This window comes from Mirounga leonina, unplaced genomic scaffold (assembly GCF_011800145.1).
Source record: "Mirounga leonina isolate KUSES-001 unplaced genomic scaffold, KU_Mleo_1.0 Mir_93, whole genome shotgun sequence".
NCBI lineage: Eukaryota > Metazoa > Chordata > Mammalia > Carnivora > Phocidae > Mirounga > Mirounga leonina.
The window spans coordinates 26,237,742-26,256,016 of record NW_023270854.1 but is presented as its reverse complement, the minus strand read 5'-3'; the positions used below and the strand labels follow the sequence as shown (position 1 = coordinate 26,256,016).

Below are 18,275 nucleotides of genomic sequence, written 5' to 3'. Positions count from 1 at the left end.
GTTGGAAGGGATGTTTTCAAGGCTCCATAATCAGAACAGGCAGCGAATGTTGAGAGAGTAAGGTCTATATCTCATAGTTCACAGCATCCCATAGCCCATCTAGATAGATGATCCCTCGCATATAATAACTAGTCAGGGCACCTGGGTGGCTCAGTCGGTTAAGGGTCTGCCTTTGGCTCAGGTCATAATCCCACGGTCCTGGGATGGAGCCCCATGTCAGGCTCTCTGCTCAGTGGGGAGCCTGCTTCTCCCTCTCCTTCTGCCCCTCCCCTTGCTTGTGTGCTCTCTCCCCGCCCCCCCTCTGTTAAATAAATAAATAAATCTTTAAAAAAAAATAGGAATGTCTGGTGCAGTCATGTTCTCTACCTTTGCCTGTTTGAGCAGGTCACAGGTATAGAGCTTCCGCTGTCTTAGGAAATCTGTACCCTTGTGCATGCAGGTCATGCCTCCTGGGTGATAAGATGAAGGTCTGTTAGCCATGTCTGCCTCTCTGCACTCCCTAGAGACTGATAAACATACTCTGATTCTCCTAACCTGTGAACTCTCTCCCTCCGCATCAGCCTTATTTTGTGGTCCTCCGTGGGCCAGGAGAGGTTCTACAGACCTTGCCTCCATCTGAGAATGGCGGGGGGGGTTAAGAAATATTGTTATGCAAACTATCTTTGCCATCCTACATAGTGATCATTTTTATTGGGAAATGACTTTCCAACGTGTATCGTGTCATTGCAACCTCTCCAGGTGATTTTTTAAAAGTGTGGACCCACTAAAAAAAGGGGGGAGTGGGCCTGGCAAACTTTGGCATTTTCTGCCTTATATGAGAACCTCACATGATCTCCTTTGGAGTCTGTGGTGGATAGTTAGGGCAGCAGTTTGGAAAAACCAGAAACTGTGTCACATCTTTTCCTCAGCTCTTCCTTTCACCTCTACAGTCGCTGGTGTGTGAATCCTTCCCAGTTTGCCATTGTCACCTCCCCAACATGGACACCTCTTCCCTGCATAGCTTCCCAACTGACCACCTGGCCTCTGGGCCCTGCCTCTGTAAATCCCTTTCCTTCTCCTGCTGAAAAATCTGTGATGGCTTCCCATTGCTTTCAAGAGAATAAATCCTTTCCTGCTGGTGAGATGCTGGGTACTTGGAAATTAAAAACATATCCTTTTTATTTTTTTGACTTCTACCTTTCTATACTATTTGAGTTCCTTCCCCAACCTCAAGCATGTTTTTTAAATTAGTTAATTAATTAATTTATACTTTTTTAAGAGTAGTTTTAGGTTCACAACAAAATTAAGGGGAAGGTACAGAGATTTCCCCATATACCCCCTGCCCCCACACCTGCATATCCTCCCTCATTATCAACAACCCCCACCAGAGTAGGACATTGGTTACAATGGATAAACCTACAGTGACACATAAGCATCCAAAGTCCCTAGTTTACCTTATGGTTCATTCTTGGTATTGTACATTCTATGGATTTGGACAAATACACAATGACATATATTCACCATTATAATATCAGAATATCCACCAGTATAATAGCAGAGGAAATACAGAGTATTTTCACTGCCCTAAAATCCTCTGTGCTTTGCCTATTCATCCCTCTCCTCCATTCACCCCTGGCAACCATTGATCATTTATTGTCTCCATAGTTTTGCCTTTTATATTTTTTAAAAAGATCCATTCCCTAGTCTCACCTCTGAATTTGACATGAAAGGTATTGTAATAGGGGAGGGTACATGGCACAATGCAAGAGTCAAGGGGGAGTTATGGGGCAAGAAATGCTTGAGCAGAGATGTAGAAAACAATATTTTATACAAAGACATGGGAAGAGGCATAGGGAAGAGCAAGTGACTCATTTGGTTGCAGCAAAGAGGGTAGAGGAAACCCCTGCGTCCCATCACCCACCAAACCTGACTGTGGCACCTCCCTGGGATCCTAGAAGATGTTAAGGACAATTCAGAGTGGAATGGTGATGCTTAGTCCTTACTTAATTCATGCTCATTGGTCTATGATGGTACATTTAATACAGTTCTTTAAGAAAACATGAAAAAAAAATAAAGCCATTAAAATGTTAGAAAAAATGGTGAATATTTTTATAAAATTTGGGTGGGGAAGGGTATCAAAGATAGAAAAACCAAAAAAGGGAAAAATTGATAGGTTTGATTAGACAAAAATTTAAAAATTTGGTATGACAATAAATCACAAATAAATTGAACCCTCAACACGCAAAAGATCATGGTCAACATCTAAAGGTAATTGATACAAACAAAAGAATATTTGTGATGTGACAAAGACTTAATATATTAGTATGTAAAAAGTTTATAGAAATTAATAAGAAGAACACATTAAAAGAAATATGAGAAGAGAATATAATGGGCATTTACAAAACCTACAGCTGGAAAGTAGACATGGAAAGTGCTCAACGTCCCTAGCATTGAAAGGAAACGACATGAGCTACCATTTTTCCTTAAGTTAGAAGAGACTAAAAGAAAAAGTGCAATGTGGTGTTCCAAGAATGGGAGCATAAATTAGTACAATCTTTCTGGAAAGTAACTAGAAATTACATATCAAGAGCTATAAGAAGTTCCTACTCATTTATTTATTTATTTATTTATTTACTTTTATTTATTTATTTTAAGATTTTATTTATTTATTTGACAGAGAGAGAGACAGAGAGAGCAGGAACACAAGCAGGGGGAGTGGGAGAGGGAGAAGCAGGCTTCCCGCTGAGCAGGGAGCCTGATGTGGGGCTTGATCCCAGGACCCCGGGATCATGACTGAGCTGAAGGCAGATGCTTAACAACTGAGCCACCCAGGCGCCCCTTATTTATTTTTTTAATTTAATTTAATTTAATTATGTTATGTTAGTCACCATACAATACATCATTAGTTTTTGATGTAGTGATCCATGATTCATTGTTTTCATATAATACCCAGTGCTCCATGCAGTACGTGCCCTCCTTAATTCCCATCACCAGGCTAACCCATCCCCCCACCCTCCTAGAAGTTCCTACTCTTTAACACAGCAATCCTTTCAGGAGTTTATAGTAGGGGAATCATTATAGATACATGCAAGGATTTAGTTCCAGTGATGTCCATCATCTAAAACTTTAATAATTTTAATGTCTAACATAAAAATACATTATAAACTCAAAATAGAGTAAAGACCTAAATGTGAGACCCGAAACCATAAAGAATCCTAAAAGAGAGCACAGGCAGTAATTTGTCTGACATCAGTCATAGCAACATTTTTCTATATATGTCTCCTCAGGCAAGGGAAACAAAAGCAAAAACAAACTATTGGAACTACATCAAAATAAAAACTTTTGCACAGTGAAGGAAACCGTCCACAAAACAAAAAGGCAACATACTGAATGAGAGAAAATATTTGCAAATGATATATCCGATGAGGGGTTAGTATCCAAAATATGTAAGGAAGTTTTACAACTCAATACCAAAAAGACGGATCTGATAAAAAATAAATGGACAGAGAACCTAAACAGGCATTTTCCCAAAAAAGATATCCACATGGACAACAGACACATGAAAAAATGCTAAGTATCACTCATCATCAGGGAAATGCAAATCAAAACTACCATGAGATGCGGTTACACCTTACCCTTGTCAGAATGGGTAAAATAAAAAACACAAGAAACAACCAATGTTGGTGAGGATGTAGAGAAAAAAGAACCCTCATGCATTGTTCATGGAAATGCAGGCTTGTGCAGCCACTGTGGAAAACAGTATGGAGGTTCCTCAAAAAATTAAAAATAGAAATAGAAATACCAATAATTCCGCCACTGGGTATTTAACCAAAGAAAACAAAAACACTAATTTGAAAAGATATACATACCTCTATGTTTACTGCAGCATTATTTACAATAGCCAATATATGAAAGCAACCTAAGTGTCCATTAATAGATGAACAGATAAAGAAGATGTGGTATATATACACACATGGAATGTTATACAGCCATAAAAAAGGATGGGTTTGTGTTTTTGTGGGGTTTTTAAAAAAAATTTTTTTTTCCCATTTGGGATAACATGGATGGACCTGGAGGATATTATATGTTAAGTGAAATAAGTCAGACTGAGAGAGACAAATACCATATGATTTCACTCATACGTGGAATCTAAAAAACAAAACAAATGAATAAAACAAAAAGAAGAATTAGACCTATAAATACAGAGAATGAACTAAGAGTTGCCAGAGGAAAAGGGGATGAGGGGATGGGCCAAATGCATGAAGGGGAGTGAGAGATACAGGCTTCCAGCTGTGGAATGAATAAGTCATGGGAATAAAATCACAGTATAGAGAATATAGTCAGTGGTATTGTACTAGGGTTGTATGGTGATCGATGGTAGCTACACTTGTGGTGAGCATAGCATAACCTAGAGAGATACTGAATGACTACACTGTACAGCTGAAACTAATGTAACATTATGTTTCAACTATACTCAAATAAAAAATTTTAAAAAGAAAGTACATTTATGACTCCCTGTAGTAGTGGAAAGAAGCTCATGTTAAGTGAAAAACAGGAGAGTAAAAAATGGGGTGTATAATATTTCATTTTGTTAAAAAAAAAAAAAAAAGATTCAACATGCATTTAAAAAGCTGAAACTCCAAAATGTTAACATTGGTTATCTCCAGGTGACAAGATTATGGGTGATTTTTCTTTCCTTTTCTTTGTCTTTCTGTATCTTTATGGTTTCCTACAAACAGGCATGTGTATAACTTTTGAGATATAAAAATTGTTAATTGGCAAATGGAAAACAAACCCTAAAATTTCTGCTATGTTCTAAAGGTTGATGAAGGCACAAGTTAAGTGGAGATTTAAAAAATCATTAAGCTAATTTCTCTAATGAGACTTACTTAAAACCCAGCTCTTTCTAGAAAATGATAATATAAAAGGAGGTAGCAGAGAAAGCACCAATGTGCAGTGCGTCACCCAACACGGTGGCAAGGACTGTGCTCTGCAAACATGGACAGTTTCAAAGCCCAGGGTTTTACAAACAGCAATAAAAAGTATGCAGCCTACATTCCCAGGACCAGAAAAAAGAAAACCCATATGGTACATCTGGTCCACGTGGTAGATCCTACTCATCAAGCAATAGGCTTTGGGGCTTACTTTGTTTACATTGTATTCATTTTGTTATCACTACTTTTAACAACTGTTGGACCTTTTCATCCATACCGTGTTTTAGAATTCCTCCATCGCTCCGTCTCTGGAGGACGATACAAAAAGAGAGAGGAAACCACTCAACATAGAATGATTGCGGTAAGAGCCAGAGGTGAAAGAGGGGATAATCATATTCAAGTAGATGAAATATAGTTTGTTTTTAATAAAAGTAACCTTAACAGTAACATGGAAGAGTAGCTCTTTAGAAGAATCTAAAATGATGACATAGTCAAAATCTACTACTGAAATATTTCACAGAGCCCCAGTCACTGGGCCTTCCCTGTCCTAACTGACTGGCCTTTCCATCAGTTCTCTCCAGTGCCATGAGTTTGTCACATGCAAATCCAAGGACTCAACTTATGAGCTCTCACTAATCTCCTTTATACAACAGTTTTCAGCTTCCCAATCTCATTCTTCATTGTCGGTTTTAATCTCTTCGAATAGGACACCAGAATGTATATCAGTCATGTACATACAGAGAGCATGTCCTGTTCCCACAATAGAGCAGGTGCCCTGCAGGCAGCTAAAGGACACCCTTTCCTGAACCTGTGAATAATGCCATGGGGTAGAGAAGAGTAGCAGGTGTAAAACAATCTGAGAGGAACCAACACAAACACCTGTGGAGCTAGAAATAAACACAGCAGGACGTCAACAAAGAGTGCCTACTGTAAGAGTAGGAAAGCTTCCTGGAGGTGGTGGCTTGAACTGTGTCCCAAATGATTAGGAACGCTTAGATGAGGGGAGGCATTCCAGACTAGACAAACATAGTCCGCAGAGGTGGAAAGCAAGGGGAGAGAGTGATCTGTAGGGTAACTGGAGCTCAGCAAGGAGGGGAGTGGAGGTAAGACCGGAGAGGCATGGTGGGCCAATTACGGAAAGTTTTGAGAGTCAGTCAGGAGTTAAATTAGATACAACATGATCAACAGTAGGGGATTAATATAGCTTCTTGGGTAGAAGATTTAGAGCCAGAGGTAGAGCTTTGGCAAGACTGGGCTAATGGCAGTGGGCAGAAAGGGCTGGAGTAGGGAAGAAAGGAGAGGGCCCAGGGCACCCTGTTGCAGTGAAGAGGGCCTTCTCCACTGGTTGCCTCATCCAGCAACTCTTTGGCAGGTCCCCAGCTCAGGGGTGAGTTGGTACCTGTGGCTAGAGAGTGAAATGAATGAAAACTACAGTCAAGGGATGGATGCCATAATAAAGGAAGGTATAGGGCTCTGGAAGAGAAGGGAGGAAGAGGAGACATAGCTGTTAGGGAAGGGGGAAACAATGACTTTGGTGGCAACCATGACTTCCAGATTTACAGCAAGTAGAGACACCTGCTTATTCTTCTTCCTCCAAAGTTCTGTCCCCAAGTATGAAGACCTGCTTTCTCCTCCTCCTCCCCCTTCCCCTCCTCCCCACCCTTCCTTGTCCTCCTCCTCCATCCTTCTTCTGATCTTTACATTTACCGTCTCCATGCCCAGGATTCATTCCTGTGGCCCTAATTAGCCCTCAGAACCACAACAAGAAGGCTAGGGAGAAACTCAGAAATTTGAACCTATTTTAGAAAGGCTTTTCTAGAGCTCAGTGCTAATCACCTCCTCCTCCTCCTCCATCCTTACCACCACCATCCTCACAGCTGACAGCACCGAGCACATCTCTCAGGCTGGGCTATGCATAGCACTTCACACGGTTCCTCTCATTTACTCCTTGCATCCTCCCACAAGACAGGAAGTATCTGGCCCATTTGACCATTTCCAAGGTCCCACAACCAGGAAGAGGCAGAGCCCCAGAGTGAACTCAGGTCTGGGTTCCTAATCCTCACACGTGATAGCTTAGCTGAGGTCCACAGTGTTCTAAGTAACACGCTTTTAAGTGTCATGACTGAGAGTCCCCTTCCTAGTAAAAGGCTCTGTGAAACTCTGGCCAGGATTCCTCTACGATTCCTTCTGATGCGGCTTCACAAAGTTCCATTTTCCCCCCTCTGAGCGAATCTAAATCTGTCTGCAAGCCTCATGGCCTCTCACATTTAGTAAACAAGCACGTAATGCACATTTGCTATTTTCATTGGTGTGAAATTAACTGCCTCTTTGTGGTATGTCTAAACCACGCATTATTCAAACTTGGGCACACACATGCCACTTTCTCGGTCAGTGGAGTACGCTGCAGATAAAAAACAGGAAAAAAATTTTGTTGTTCTTTAATTGAAGTGTTTCATGGATGTGGCAATCACAGAGGATTCAAAAGGATGAATGATAGGTCTGAATCAAAATGGGCTGGTTGTACTGTAACATTCTAATTTCTTTTGAACAGAAACAGGTACATACTCTATGGCAGGGCAATTAAGAAGGAAAATGTACCAATTATAAATTACTTAATTCCTTAAAATGATTAATTAGCTTTTATCAAGGGGATAAATTACAGATACACTGACTTTATGGGGAGTTGGGTGACTTTATGGGGAGTACCAAGGCTGGTACTTTAGGGGTTCAATGGCACTTTGACCCACTCTGCTGGATCTAAAGGCAAGGATTTGCAAACTCAACAATGAGATAAACATCAGCTCATAGGGGAAGCAAACAATTCCAGGTCTGCTCATTGCTGTAAGGAACTGGGTATTAAAATACTGTTTTAGAAATGGGAGAACCGTGGATCCTTTGGAAGCACTTGGTTTTTAAGATCTCAGAGATACTTTTTAAATGTTTTTCTCTTTTTCTCGAAGCCACAATGTCACGATGATCCTAACACACTATTAAAAGCTTCAGGCCACGCGCCACCCTTCCATCTTACTCCCAGCCCTCAGCAGGCAGTCTTGAAATTCAAAACACTGAAACACTGTGAACTCGGAGCCTCCCCTGTGGGTACTGAGAGATCACAAACTTGGCAGACCCTACTGCTCCTTGTGGTCAGAGCTCTCCTCCACCATGCACCCTCCTTGTTTTTATCCCTGCTAAGTGCTCGGTGGAACTCAGTTCGAGATGTGCCAGGAACCCAGTCCTCTTCAAAGCTGCTACCCAAGAAGGCACGTCTTTTAGTTGTGCTGACGATCACATGTGAGAAGCCCTGGTGAATGCAGACCTTCATGCTCATGTTATTAAAATTGTCACAAGTATTAAAAAATCTCCCAGATGCTGGCCCATGGCCCTAGCACAGGAATTGCCAATGTGAGTTTTGTGGTTCCCAGATTCATAACAAGGGGCATGCTGACCTTTTAAAAAAGCGTCCCAGAAAAAACTAATATTAAATTTACAGAATTCAAAACATAAGTTTACATACTAATTTCTTTCCCACTTTCCTTTCTGTGGAGCGAGGAATACGACTAAAAGAAACTCCAAAAAGCTTGAAAAAACTGCACTGTGACATATTTGTCCAAATGTGACCCAGCCCAAGGCTGGTGAATTTTAGAAATGTGGACACCTAGCATTAAATTCTGGGACTCTGGGAATAGAACCGACAGTTTTTACGCTACCGTATCTGCCACCAAATTTGGAATGGAATTTTAACATTGAATATGAATGGAGAATTCAGAACTGCTAAGTTATATTAATCTCACTCAATCAAATAAATATATGTACACTGAATTGTTAAATTGTAAATCTTCATATTTATACACATTTCAAGCACCGGGAAGCTCTCCCAACTATATCCAAGAATAAAAATTAATTGTTCTTTTGTTTTTCCTACCTTGGAGAATAAAAATACCTGAGTAATTCTTTTGTTTTGAAATATACAATCTAAAAATATCAGAGTATTTAAATATGTCTACATATTTAATGATATATTTGCCTACATATTTTAAATACACATGATACATACACACAGATACACAAATATCAGTACAATAAATACAAAAGGTTCTCGTAAGAAATTTTATCTGTGAGCTGATTCAAAGCACAAATAACAAACTAAAATTTCCAAACATTTAGACAGAGGCCACGGGAAGACCCCGTGGCACGTGACACAAGCACTTCATACTCAGAAGCCTATTTTTAAGCCTAATAATAGAAACGTCATCACATACCATAATGCAATAAAATAAAAGTGATTTCTTACTGAATACTGGGAAAGACGTATTTCCTTTTAACACTTGGAATTCTTGTTCTAGTCGTCTCCGTAAATCTATTTGTTCAAATAAAACCTTCTGAAGTTCTTCTAATAAAGAAAAACAGAAGAGTCATTTTACTAATCTTCACAAATAACTCTCCAGAGAACTGTTATATATGGCTATTTATTATTATAAGACAAAATATTTTACCAGTTTAAAAAGTGTTACATAGACATAGGATAGATTTTGTGCAGAAATCCATGAATATAAATCAATGTAATATATTATTTTAAAGTATTATATTACAGTGTCATGTATTGATTGATATGTATGCATTAATCTCAATTATATCCACCCAATGGTCCATATATTATTCATATGTTGCTTGTCAAGCTTAAAATATGGTGTAGAACAAAAATATCCTCCTATTATCTCCATGGTCTTTTGAAGCTAAGAGAAGTTCTACAGAATTAAAACTTTTCTTTACCTTTCCCCATATTTTCAACATCCTTTTTGAGTGAATGAGGTGAATTTGTCTCTTGTGTGTGTTCACCTTTAAAAAAAAGGAGAAAAAATATTGGTTTTGTGTAGTCTATTTTCTGAAAGTTTTTCTTTTCATTTTCTTTTTAAAAAAATATTTATTTGAGAGAGAGCACCAGGGAGAGGGAGAGGGAGAGAAACCCAAGCAGACTCCTCACCGAGAACCAAGCCCCACGCTGGGATCCATCTCACAACCCTGAGATCATGACCTGAGCTGAAACCAGGAGTCGGACACTCAACTGACTGAGCTACACAGGTGCCCCTCTTTTCATTTTCTTTTAATGTCTACGAGGAGCTTGGTTAATACGACTTGAAAGTGGGAGTTCTCAGAACCAAATGCTGTCCTCATTTACCCCTGTACAATTCCCCTGAAGCACGGCGAGAGCTTCAGGAAAAGAGGACGCAGTCTACCTAGCCTGAAGTGGCAGCCCCCTCCCCCCACCACTCTCCACTCGCTACAACGCAGGTCCTTGCTCCACGGGCAGAAGAGGAGGTTGTTAACGTATCTGGGAGAATTCGGATCAGAGTTCCTCTCCTTCCAGACGTGAGGGAGCCTAGGGGCAACTGGAGACCCTCAAGGCTGTGGAAGCAGAAACCTCCTCCCTTCTTGGGTCGCCACAATTTGGGGGCAGTTAGAAAGAAACAGGAGGAGGCTTTTGTTCTCCTTGGGAGAGAATGTATAAGCCTGGAGTTTTCCTAAAAACTGTAGTTTTTTTTTTTTTAATCAACCTAAAACAGAGGTGTGAAGTAAGTTATGTTACTTTGTAATATTTACATGCTTGCTGATAGTTTCAGAACCACTTGGTCTTCAACCAATAAAGACTAGATTGTGGATAAAAGTTAGGTGCTGTTCTTACCTATTGTGTTTATGTGCTAACTAGAATGATGGCAAGCTAAGAAAACGGATTTACGTACAGTCATACATTGAGTCTGCGTAACCTACAAGATATAAATAAACCAAAGGAATCCAATCATTTAGCTAACCAGAATTTGTTTTTCCAATTTCAACCTGCTATCTGCAAATATCCACATAATATAATTAAGCTGGCCATTTTCATGTACAAGAGGACAGATGAAGGTGCTCTCAGATTTCATGGATTCCCCCTTCCTTGACCCCCTGGGTTAGCTCCTTCCTTTGCATCCATGGTGCTGTCTGCTTACTCACTTACCACACCCACCAGGCTGTATACTACTTTCCTGTATGGCCAGTGCCTAGGGGAACGCTGGACACATAATAGGTATTCAATAAAGTATTTCAGTTGTCACTGAAAGGAACCCCAGGAGGTCAAACATTCTAAATGACAGTACAGGCCAGAATGCATCATTTCAATTCTCTCCTCACCATTCATTCATTTCCCTTCCTCAGCAAGAAATAGAATAAAATGGCCCTAGGCACTGGTAGGAATACTGGGAGATTTCACTGTCAAGGTAAAAATTCCTGCAAAGAGGAAAACAGAATTTCTCCACAAAGCAGTGGCCTACAGAATCAAGGACGGACAGGAAAATTTTAATGTGATACTATAAATGTTGATTCTGCATTCTACCCAATGACCGTGGAGAGTATTTGCAGGAATGAGTGGATTGCGTGTATGTGTGTGTATGTATATACATACATGTGAATATACATATATGCAAATATTCCCGCACATGTGCGTAGTGATGAAAAGGTGCTTCCCCTGGCTACCCCTCATTAGGACAATAATATCTTAGACATCTCTGAATTCCTTAATGACAGGCATTTTCTCTACCATCTAGATCATATCTGTACAACCTCATTCTCACTTTCGTTTTAGACACGACCTCTCTCTATAGGCTTTGCTCATTCAAACCTGGCTTTCTTCTTTACATAGAACCATGAAAATATCTGTGAAGTGTCTTAAATATACACTTCACTCTGATTCCTAGAAAATACTACTCCCTGAAAGAAGAGTAACATGAAGGTGGATAATAAATCATAAATATATAAACCAAGAATAATGGCATTTTGAAATGAAAATAAATGCCTATTATGTGCAGTTTTACCTGTTTACTCCAGTCTCAGTCAATCAGTTAAATGCATAGCTGTTTCATAGTCACATACAATGTTGAGTCTGAACAAGAGAAGAAACAAGCATGCGTGTACGTCTGCAACCATCTGCAGGGCAGAGGGAGGGTTTACCATCCTTCACTGTCCCAAGCACTGGAAACATGATTTAAACGAGACCATCCATTTCTGAATAGGCAGCTCTAGAAGCCGTGTCCTTATCACATGATAGACCTTTTTGATTCATCAGTGTATTTTGTGGACTGTTTATCTTACATTATACTTCAGTTGGATAATTAAATTCAAAAATGGAACTATGATATGTAAACATACATTTCTTTGCTACTTCACAGTTAGGAGGTTGACATAGGTGTGAAACCATTAAACAAATGGCTGGTGCTTGGTAACTACTTTAACCACAAGCAAATCTACCGATAATATTAAGTTTTTCTTTTTACCAGCTTCGTGGAGCTTTTATTAATATTATACATCAGTGTCTTATCTCAAATAGATACTTTGCAGCAACTTCTCGGTAACACCTCCCAATTTGGAGCTTGGAAGATTCAAATGTTTCACTTATAAAGGGTTTTTTAAAATGGTTAAATGTTAGGTAAATAAGGAGCACAGACGCTTCAGCTGCCTTTTTGTGTATCTTTTACTGGACCCTTGCCTTTTGTATATTACTAATCTGTGAAACCAGATTGTTAATGGTGGTTAAAAATGACCTCTGGGAGCCTGGATATGTTTGTTCACTATTACTGCTAAGGTTTTCCATCTGGTTAAAAAAAAAAAGGCAGTCTAATACTAGATTAAGTAAATGAGATTTAGTTGACAATGAGCTTCCAATTTTTATAAATATTCCATTAGGTTAAATGCATTTTACTTTTCCAAAATTAATGAATGGATTTGGAGACATCCAGAAATTAAAATGCTCACTTTCCTTCCCACTCTATTTCCCATTTAAAAAAAAAAAGTTACAGGGGCGCCTGGGTGGCTCAGTCGTTAAGCGTCTGCCTTCGGCTCAGGTCATGATCCCAGGGTCCTGGGATCGAGCCCCGCATCGGGCTCCCTGCTCAGTGGGAAGCCTGCTTCTCCCTCTCCCACTCCCCCTGCTTATGTTCCCTCTCTCGCTGTCTCTGTCAAATAAATAAATAAAAAATCTTTAAAAAAAAAAAAAGTTACAAAATGGCAGGGGGAGATTTTAATTGTGTTGAGTTATAGGAGGGAACATTATAATATGGAAGGAACATCTTTCTTAGAGGCCAGGCTTAACTATATCTTAAGTTAGACTGTCAAAGAAAACAGCTGGGTGGCTTAAAGTTGGGGAATAATGGATAATAGGCACATAAAATGCATCCAGTGGACTGATGTGACCGGAATCTGCTGCTCAGGGACATGCCTACACCAGGACTCCACAAGTACACGTTCATGGAGCCAGTTTGCTGTGACCTGCATCGCTGCCCACGAATCCTGCCTGCCTTGAAAGGCAGGGGCAGCACAGCGCCACGTAGGGGGAAACCACACCCTTGCCGAGTGCCCTGGAGGCCAGAGAGCCTGGGGCCACAGGGTTGCCGCTCCCAGGTCTCTCCAGGATCCTCAGCACCAGGTGGTCCCACATTCCAGGTGGAAGTTCCACCCCACCCTTGGTTCTGCCCTCACAGAGCCATCGGAAACTGGGAGTACAAGAGGGATGGACGTGAGAATATGCCACACTAAAGCAGACACGAGCGGTACAAAGCAAATGAGGGGGAAGTGGAATGTCCAACAGAAAAAAACAAACAACTAACAAACCCAAAACAGGCAACAGATTCATTAGCACCACCTTTCAAGGCACAAGGGTAATTACTTTCTCTTAAATATCATGGCACACCTCTGCTCAAGAACCATGCGATGGTTTCCCATGGTCTACGTTGCATAATTCACTCTAAATTCCTCCCCCGGTGCCTCCAGGTTCTCCCATAACCTTGTTCCATTCAGCTGAGCCAAGCTGCCTTTCTCTATCAGCAAGCACAAACCCTTTATTCTAGTTGGGCCTTCATTCCTCACACCCGCTGGCTCTGCCTTATGTTTTTGCCCTTCCCAAGGTGCCCCATCTACAATAAGAATGCCATCCAAGTCCCTACTCTTCCGTAAAGACTTCCCCAACTTCTGCAAATGCTGTTGATCCATTCCTTCCTAGGCTGAAGTTCCAAGTGCTTATCGTCTTCACTCGACCACCTGACGCTGTGGGGTTTCAACTCAGCAAGCCTAGTCTTCCCCAGCTAGAAAATCTGCTTTCTGAGGGCAGAGAGACCTTGCCCAATAGGTAACCCCATCACCTCTACCTTAGGGAGGGGCACAAATACTGTTTGCTCTTAATTTAATTCAATCTGGTTTGCAGAAGAAATACAAAGCAATGCTACTTTAAATCCTCAATTGTCATAAGGGGTTTTTAAGCACGAACTCATTCCTATGAATGAAAAAGCATATTCTGATCCATTTGGATAATTGAATACATACTCTATATTTTCAGTTTACTGGGGAAGTTTGTGATGTTTCCAATTGTGTTCCTGTCTGACATTTTGAAAATTTCTTTCAGAGCTAAAATCATAGCACTGAATTTTAACCGAGACACGAAAATATTAATGTTTATGTCTGCTGTGGCCTCCAAGGGCAAAAATACCTTACATTTCAGAGCTCATTTAATTTTAAGAGCCAAACGAGTAGGTCAGATGACCTGTTCAGTTGGTGGTCATGGGACAGGGCAAAAAGCTGATTCAATACATAATTACTCTTTTCAGGCTAAACTTGAATTCAATAAACAAGATCATTCAAATATTGCACCTTGCATGTGTATAGGGTTTGCTAAGTATGCAGAGTACAATATGCAATGCCTGACATTTGGATAAAGAGTTAAGACGCTGGCATTCACCCATCCCTTTTATGGAAATACCTTCTCTCTCCTTTTGCTCCCTTCCTCGGGGTTCTACTCCCTGGAGCCTGCAACCAGCATTCAGAGGTCCCATGCTGTAGCCCCAGGGGCTAGCAAGCTGCTTCCCACTAAAAAGGCTTCTATGTTCCTTTGGGACCAGGACCGTTGTTGACAACACTTCATGAAAACATTTGGAGGAAACGTTCCCATTGAAAGAAAGGGTGTCATTTAATTGTACATTGAAGGATAAATTGAGTCAAGGAAACTGTTTTGGTTCGGGGCTGTGCCTCTACATAAGAATGCAGACATGCCCTCTAACATTCGGATGAAGAGTGAAGATTTCAGTCAAACATCCAGATGTTTCCAGAGTTGGTGAGTGGGGTCTCCTGTGCCACCCCACGTGCTCTGGTGCCACTGAGCAGACCCTGGAAAAGCAGCTGTGACTGTAGAGATTGTGGAAGTTCCTGCACAAGGTCGTGCCCTTGGGGCTGGGCTGAGGCTCTGCTCTCGGCCTCCCAACAGCCTCAGTCCAGGGCCTGGCCTTCTGTGGAACAGACTCCATTTATACAGGTCTAACTCCCCAATAAACTCTGCATTCTAATTATTAACCTTAATTTTAGAATCTGGTTTTAATTTTGATTTGCTGGGATTTTTACTTTCTCTAACAACCGATCTTAGAGGTACAATGCGGATGGGGTCAAAGTTCATCTGCAGTTAGCGTAACTAGTGCATTTAACAATCACCAAAATGCAGCACAACATATGGCTTAGAGAAGTTTTTAAGAACACTTTGCATTAGGGCATTAAAAAATCAATGACACAGGGGCGCCTGGGTGGCTCAGGTGGTTAAGCGACTGCCTTTGGCTCGGGTCATGATCCTGGAGTCGCAGGATCGAGTCCCGCGACGGGCTCCCTGCTCAGCAGGGAGTCTGCTTCTCCCTCTGACCCTCCCCCCTCTCATGCTCTCTCTCTCTCTCATTCTCTCTCAAATAAATAAATAAAATCCTAAAAAAAAAAAATCAATGACACAGAAAGCGAGGTTAAATAATTTTCTCCTCTATCAGTAGGACACAGACTTCTGCTAATTTCTTGGCGTTAAATTCTACATTACATTCTTCCCCTGTGATGTTTGACACTTCACTGAGGTCACAGAACAGAAGAGAAAAGAAAATCAATACCACTGGAGAGGCTATGCTACAGAATGAACTAAATGTTAGCTCCATTAGTGAAAAAAAAGGAGTAAGAGCAAGATTTAATACCAGGGAAATCATAGCAAACTAAGAGTTATAGCAAACTTTATAAATCATGATCAAAATTTATTGCAAGTTTGCATACACATTGCTTCTTGAATTAGTATATCTTGAGTTCGTTTAGAATTCTCTGGAGTTTCAGAGCTTGTGCTTTCAATAAATGCTATTTTTTTTCTGGAGAGTTTTTCACTGTCTTTATCTCCTTAAATGTCATATAAATTTTTAAAAAATCATTAGGAAGCAGGGAGATTTTTTTATAAATAAAGAAACTGATATCTAAAATATGGGGATAATTTAATTTTGAAGACATATATTGAAAAACCTCAAAATTCATTGTTCATAAAAATGTCTGTAGTAATTCAGAGGTGGGAGGTTTTATCAAATTTTACAGGTGGATAAACTGAGGCACAAAGCAGTTAAAGTATTTACCCAAAGTCACCTAGTGAGAGAAAACTCAGATCTACCAGTTGTACTCCTTAGAACTTTTTTTCTTCTTCTTTTCCTTTTTTTTTTAAAATCATAAGCATGTTCTAAGATTGAATGGAATAATAAATCAGAGTGCCTCATTTGCTATATATTCATGAGAAGTGTAACTGCTTCTTACTATTCTCAGAAATCCTTCCATAGCATATTAAGTACACTAGAGAATCATACCAGTGAAAATCAAATTGATTTTAAAACTTCCATACATATAACAAGATGCAGCCATGCTCTGAGTCCAATGGTGCCGGCGTTTCTACAATGAAATGTATTGAAAGCCAGGATGACTCCACTTCCATGATTTCCTTGACCTGCCATAGCTTTGAGCTGTCGCACCAGCTTACCCCACTGCATTCAATTTCAAATCACTTAACTTCACTAAAGTTATTCAAAACGGATATGCAAAACCTTACTCTGGGATTGCAAGCAAAATGCTGTCATTTATATTTTTCAGTAGGTAATATTTTGACCAAACTACCAACCCCCCCCAAACTATATTACTTGGCTTTAAGCCATGGGTCTAATTTTAAAGAGACCTATGGATAAAAGTTCTACAGGCTTCTGAGGAATTTTGGCTGCTGAAAAACTTCATGTTTGGTCCTTCTAATTATATAGAAATAGAATATCTGCTGTGTGTAAGGCTAATGATCATTAGCAGGGAGGTTCTTAAAAAATCATTTAAAGAGGGCGCCTGGGTGGCTCAGACGGTTAAGCGTCTGCCTTGGGCTCGGGTCATGATCCCGGGGTCCTGGGATCGAGTCCCGCATCGGGCTCCCTGCTCCTTGGGAGCCTGCTTCTCCCTCTGCTTCTCTCTCTTTCTCTCTGTCTCTCATGAATAAATAAATATATAAAATCTTTTAAAAAAAATCATTTAAAGATATCATCCTTTAGGTTCCTGAAAAGTAATAGTTACTAATAAGGCTGAAAGGTTGAAGGAAGACTAAATTTAATTAAAATGATGAACTAAAAAAAACCAAACAAACAAAAAAACAAAAAACTGGAACTAAGTATTGTTGCTAAACTGAACTTGTATCGGGAAACAATTGAAGCAAGTATCTATATTTTAAAGATATGTCTATATCCTTACTTGTTTTGAGAAAGGACATAGAAATTTCTTGGTAAACTACATTTATCATGGCCATGGGAGTGAAAAATTCGTATCAAAATCAAAAACTGCATCCTGACTTATTAGGTAGTATGAGAAGACATTTTATGCTTCTATGTTATACTGCGTGTGTGCTGACATAAAATACTGGTATTTTCCAAAGATAATGATTAGATTAAACACTGACACACGGTTCCATAAACCTTATCTGACCGTATGTTTTGCAGACCATTATTATAGTGTTCATACAGCATTACAACTTATCTTTCTTCCCCTCTTGATTGGAAGCAACCAGAGGGCACAGACTGGTATGGATTCTATCTCTGAATCCCCAGTGCCTAGCAAAGTATCTAGCACAGGGTAGGCATTTGGAAGTATTTGTGGAGTAACTGAGTAAATAAATTAATTAATGCGATCACGTGGATGTGGAAGTTAACAGTTGTTACATGGGAAGAAATATACCTCCATTCACAGTCAGGGTGTTCTGGATATAGCATTCTACTCCTACCACTCCAAAGCAGCTAATCACAGGTCTTCATAATTTCATGGGCTCTTCTGGATTTTTGACACTTTACTAAATGAATGGATTCTTGGAGTCTGACCACAGGTAAATACGTTAATACCAAAACATAGGCCAAACGGGTGCCCACTCTGGGATTTTCTCGAAGATGCATTTCAATACAAAGACCATGAGCTAATCTTCCCTGCAAGACAGGATAGCTGAAGGTACACCACGTTAAGTCCCACAACAACCCAAACTCCTGAACGTTT

General features: G+C 40.1%; 1 protein-coding gene across 1 annotated transcript in view; it reads right to left on the bottom strand.

Moving 5' to 3' along the window:
• SKOR2 (SKI family transcriptional corepressor 2) overlaps positions 1–18,275 on the bottom strand; it is a 34,504-nt gene that overhangs the window by 8,768 nt on the left and 7,461 nt on the right. The window contains exons 4-5 of the mRNA XM_034996032.1: positions 9,684–9,749; positions 9,205–9,303 (exon numbers count right to left, since the gene is read on the bottom strand). Coding sequence (XP_034851923.1) covers positions 9,205–9,303; positions 9,684–9,749 — 165 coding nt within the window. The remainder of the gene's footprint in view (positions 1–9,204; positions 9,304–9,683; positions 9,750–18,275) is intronic.